This window comes from Malus domestica, chromosome 11 (genome assembly GCF_042453785.1).
Source record: "Malus domestica chromosome 11, GDT2T_hap1".
Lineage (NCBI taxonomy): Eukaryota > Viridiplantae > Streptophyta > Magnoliopsida > Rosales > Rosaceae > Malus > Malus domestica.
The window spans coordinates 12,257,433-12,261,205 of record NC_091671.1 but is presented as its reverse complement, the minus strand read 5'-3'; the positions used below and the strand labels follow the sequence as shown (position 1 = coordinate 12,261,205).

General features: G+C 43.0%; 1 protein-coding gene across 1 annotated transcript; it reads right to left on the bottom strand.

Moving 5' to 3' along the window:
- Positions 1-231: 231 nt before the first annotated feature.
- LOC103447889 (double-stranded RNA-binding protein 2) lies at positions 232-3,472 on the bottom strand. The gene is made up of 3 exons (XM_008387098.4): positions 2,842-3,472; positions 1,673-1,892; positions 232-1,260 (listed from the first exon to the last, which is right to left on the bottom strand). The coding sequence occupies exons 1-3, from the start codon at positions 3,085-3,087 to the stop codon at positions 440-442; spliced, it is 1,287 nt and encodes a 428-aa protein (XP_008385320.2). The 5' UTR covers positions 3,088-3,472; the 3' UTR covers positions 232-439.
- Between the last annotated feature and the right edge of the window lie 301 nt (positions 3,473-3,773).

Genomic DNA, 3,773 nt, shown 5'->3' with positions numbered 1-3,773 from the left:
AATACACGTTAAAAAAACGTCTCAAATGGCACGAAGGCAATCACATTAATGGTAACGCTATATGAAGCGTATTGATTTTCACTCGTTTTCTCTACACTTATTTTCGCGTTTCTATCATTTGATTCATTCAATCCAAAGGCTTTTAAGAAACAGGAGTGCAGGGGATATCACGGGAATGCGGAAATCACTTCCCTATGCAGAATTAGTAATTTAAATAACTGGCACAGCTACTTTTGAAGAGCATAGATATGAGATTTTCTAATTCTAAACCAACCTCCCAACTGAAGTTTTAACAGAACAAAAAGGGTAGAAGATAACGAAAAGACCGGCAACAGCAACGAAAAAAAAGCATATAATAAGATGAGAAATATGACAGGACGAACTTGAGGCCAACACAACCACTTATACCTCCCACGGATTAAGTTCTTCCCGACGACCATCAAATTTCTAGTTGTTCCAAGATTTTAACTGTCTTCGATTCCTCCAAATCATCGGCAGCTCCTCTTACAGTTTCCTCTACTTGACCTATTGGTTTATTCTGCACACAGGGAGCAACAACAGCGGCAGGATCTTTCGGAATGATTGGAGGATCTTCTTTCAGAATGATTGGGGAATCTTCTTTCACAATGATTGGAGGATCTTCTTTCACAATGACTGGAGATTCTTCTTTCCGAGTGGTCGGTGGATCATCTTTCTTAACCGGTGGAGCAGAAAATACAGGTACAGCCTGCCTCATTGTAACAGGAGGAGCCACACGTAGGGGTGGAATTCGCATTGTTTGGCAGGGCATTGCATGAGGTGGCGGAAGTGGTGGTGCCGAGAACACCGGCACTGCTGTCCTTATTGTCACTGGTGGTGCAATTCCATGGCAGGGAGTCCTCAATTGTCTAATGGGTACATAAGGAGCTGCTCCTGCAGCAGGGAATCTCTGGGGACGCATCACACGACTGTCTAGTGGAGAAGCCTGTGATGAAGTAACACGATTATCATGTGTTGCATTTGATTGGTATCTGCTCCGGGGAGCTTGCTTTTGGCAAATTAAGGGCAGTATTTTTGAGGTGTGAGCAGGAGGAGGTTGTGGACTTGTAGGTCTGCGGTTCTGAACTGGAAACTTCTTCGGAAATAGAATTGGAGCAGTTGGATTTGCCATCGTCATCTTTTCCTTTATACGATAATTGAGCAAGGCTCGTGCTATAGTGATCTGTTCCAGCTCATCATTGTTCTCTGGCTCAGACGAAGAGCTTGCAGTTTCCTTTGCCACTGTCCAATAGAAAACAGGTGATTCAAGTTAAACACAAAATTATTAAACTTAAGACCTCGACTCTCATAATTCATCACCAAGTTTAACACATAAAGTTAACCAAGTCCATATATATTTTTTAACGAGAACATAATATGTAAGAATGACTTCAAAGCAATATCGCATGAATTTCATAGTGAGTATCATACGGAAAGAAATGACAAAAAGTCAGAAACTGTTTTATATGTGGCCAATGAGAACATTAAAATGCAAGCAACAGATGCAAAATGTTGTTTAATGCACCACATTAGTTCAACTAATTTGATTAAGATGGGGACTAAACTAAAACCAAATTCAAGCAAAGGGGCAAGCATTGTGATATGAAATTATAATGCGATGAAATATAAGTCTGACTAGTATGCAGGGACTCACATTGTTTCAAAGACGACCAAGCTGCCATTGCTGCATTCTTCTCTGCTTGTTTTTTGTTCTTGGCAGGTTCCCCCGTAAATGTGATTCCAGCCAATTCAACTACCCCGGTGAAAACAGGTAGGTGGCCAAGGCCAGACCTGAAGGTTGTGTACTGCGGCAACGGAGCTCCTACCCTTTGAGCAATTTCCTGCAAGAGGTTCTTGTAAACCCCCGTCTCATCCTGAGCAAAACAAATGCCTTATCAGAATCAAGACAACAAAACAAATCGCAAAACGCATTGGACACCAACACATCAAAGCGATAATGACATTGGTAAAGTTACACCGGCCCGGTTAAACTAATTACATTTGGTAGCAAAATTTGAATTTCGACAACAAAATTGCCAATGTGTCCAACATATTATTGGAAGGGAGGACTGTTCAGGTGTCATATCAATTCGCAACCAATCCGAAAACCATAGATTAAGCAAGAAAACTAAAACTTCCTTGATGCCTATTAACTAGAATGCATTTCAATTTCCATCAAAAACTAGACAATCAAGTTTCATGAGATCAAATTTCCTCCTAATTTCACCAATACACATGACAAGTTGCGAAAGGAAAATGACTTGCCCTGTTTTCCCGGCAACCAATCAGGCGGTCAACTAGAAAGAACAGGTTCCATATAGTTGACTCTGGAAACCCACAATTTAATATGACCAAAATACCCCTTTCCGAAGTATTTAATTACTGACATTTCCAGTTAGCCTTAGCAGGGTCGTCGGCTTTTTCAGAATTCAGAGAATCCAAACTGGATTTTAAGAAATCCCCAAAGCCATCGAGTACAAAATGAAGAGGGACATTTCGGTCATTTCGTAAACCTCACCCCAGTTCCCAACCTCAAAAGCCTAATCCTGGCCGGCCAGTGATCACTGATCCAAAATTCCGACTCCCGCGCAACTCCGGTGCGCAGGACAAGCTTGATCACTTACACGGCGCACATTAGCAAACCCCTAAATTTCGAAATTACAGAAAACAAATTTTAATTTTTTAAATTACCGAATTCAATTTCCGAACTCATCATGTTCACACGGTAACTGATCAACGAGAAACCGAGCGGCGACTGAGGACCACGCGCGCAAAAACCCTAAAGGAAGCCTAACAGCGTGAAGAGAAGGAGCGAGAACTAACCAGAATCCTAGCGGCAAGAGAGTGAGATGGGCCGCGATTGGAGAGGTAATTGAGGGCGACCTCGGCGGCGGAGTGCTCAGCCTGGCGGAGAGTGGTGCAGTAGTGAGGGCTCTCGAAGATCTCGCCGTTAAAGTTGACGGTGGCCTTGAACCTGGGCGCGTGGTCCGGACCTTCCCGAATGCACGTGTAGGAAGGCAAGTTGAAGCAGCTCCTTTGGGCCAGCTCTTGCAGCTGGTTCTTGTACATTTCTTCTCCCCTGTACTCTTCTCTCCCCCTCTCTGCGCGTCTGTGCCCGAGCCAACTGTTCTCGGAGCTCCGAAGTTGGGTTCTGGTAATGGGAGGAGCCCGGGAAGATCGGATCGGCGCCGATTTTGGGTCGGGTGGAAAGTGGGTTTGGGTATATGGAGCCGGCAGGAAATGGGTCGGGTTGAGATCAGAGATTTTTAGGGTTTTGAAGGGATGGGGGGTGTGAAATTGAGTTTGAAGAGAGAGAGAGGGAGGTTGGGACTTTGGAGTTGGGGGATGCGAAGCTGCAAAAAGCAGAGAGAGAGAGAGAGATGGAGAAAAGAGAAAAGGGAGGGGAGTGGGGGGTAATATTTCTGGATAGTGGAGTTTTTCTTTTTGGAAGGTAATTATAAAATATTGGGGAGAGAGAGAGAGAGAGAGGGGGGGAGTTAATTAAAAGGAAACTAATGAAAAGGGTTTGAAAACTTTGAGTTTTAATGATAAGGACAAAATAAAGGGTAAAGTGAATAGTAACATGATTGACTTTTTAGTGTAAAAATGTGTTTTTTCGTTAAAGTGAACAGTACTGGTGCTTTTCGTTAAAGTTTCCTTAATTAAATAGTGGGGTTTTGTTACTGTTGGTCAACTGAACGTTAGGCTGCATGGTTTTTTTTAATTTTTTTTACCTCAAAAATAGAATCAACTAA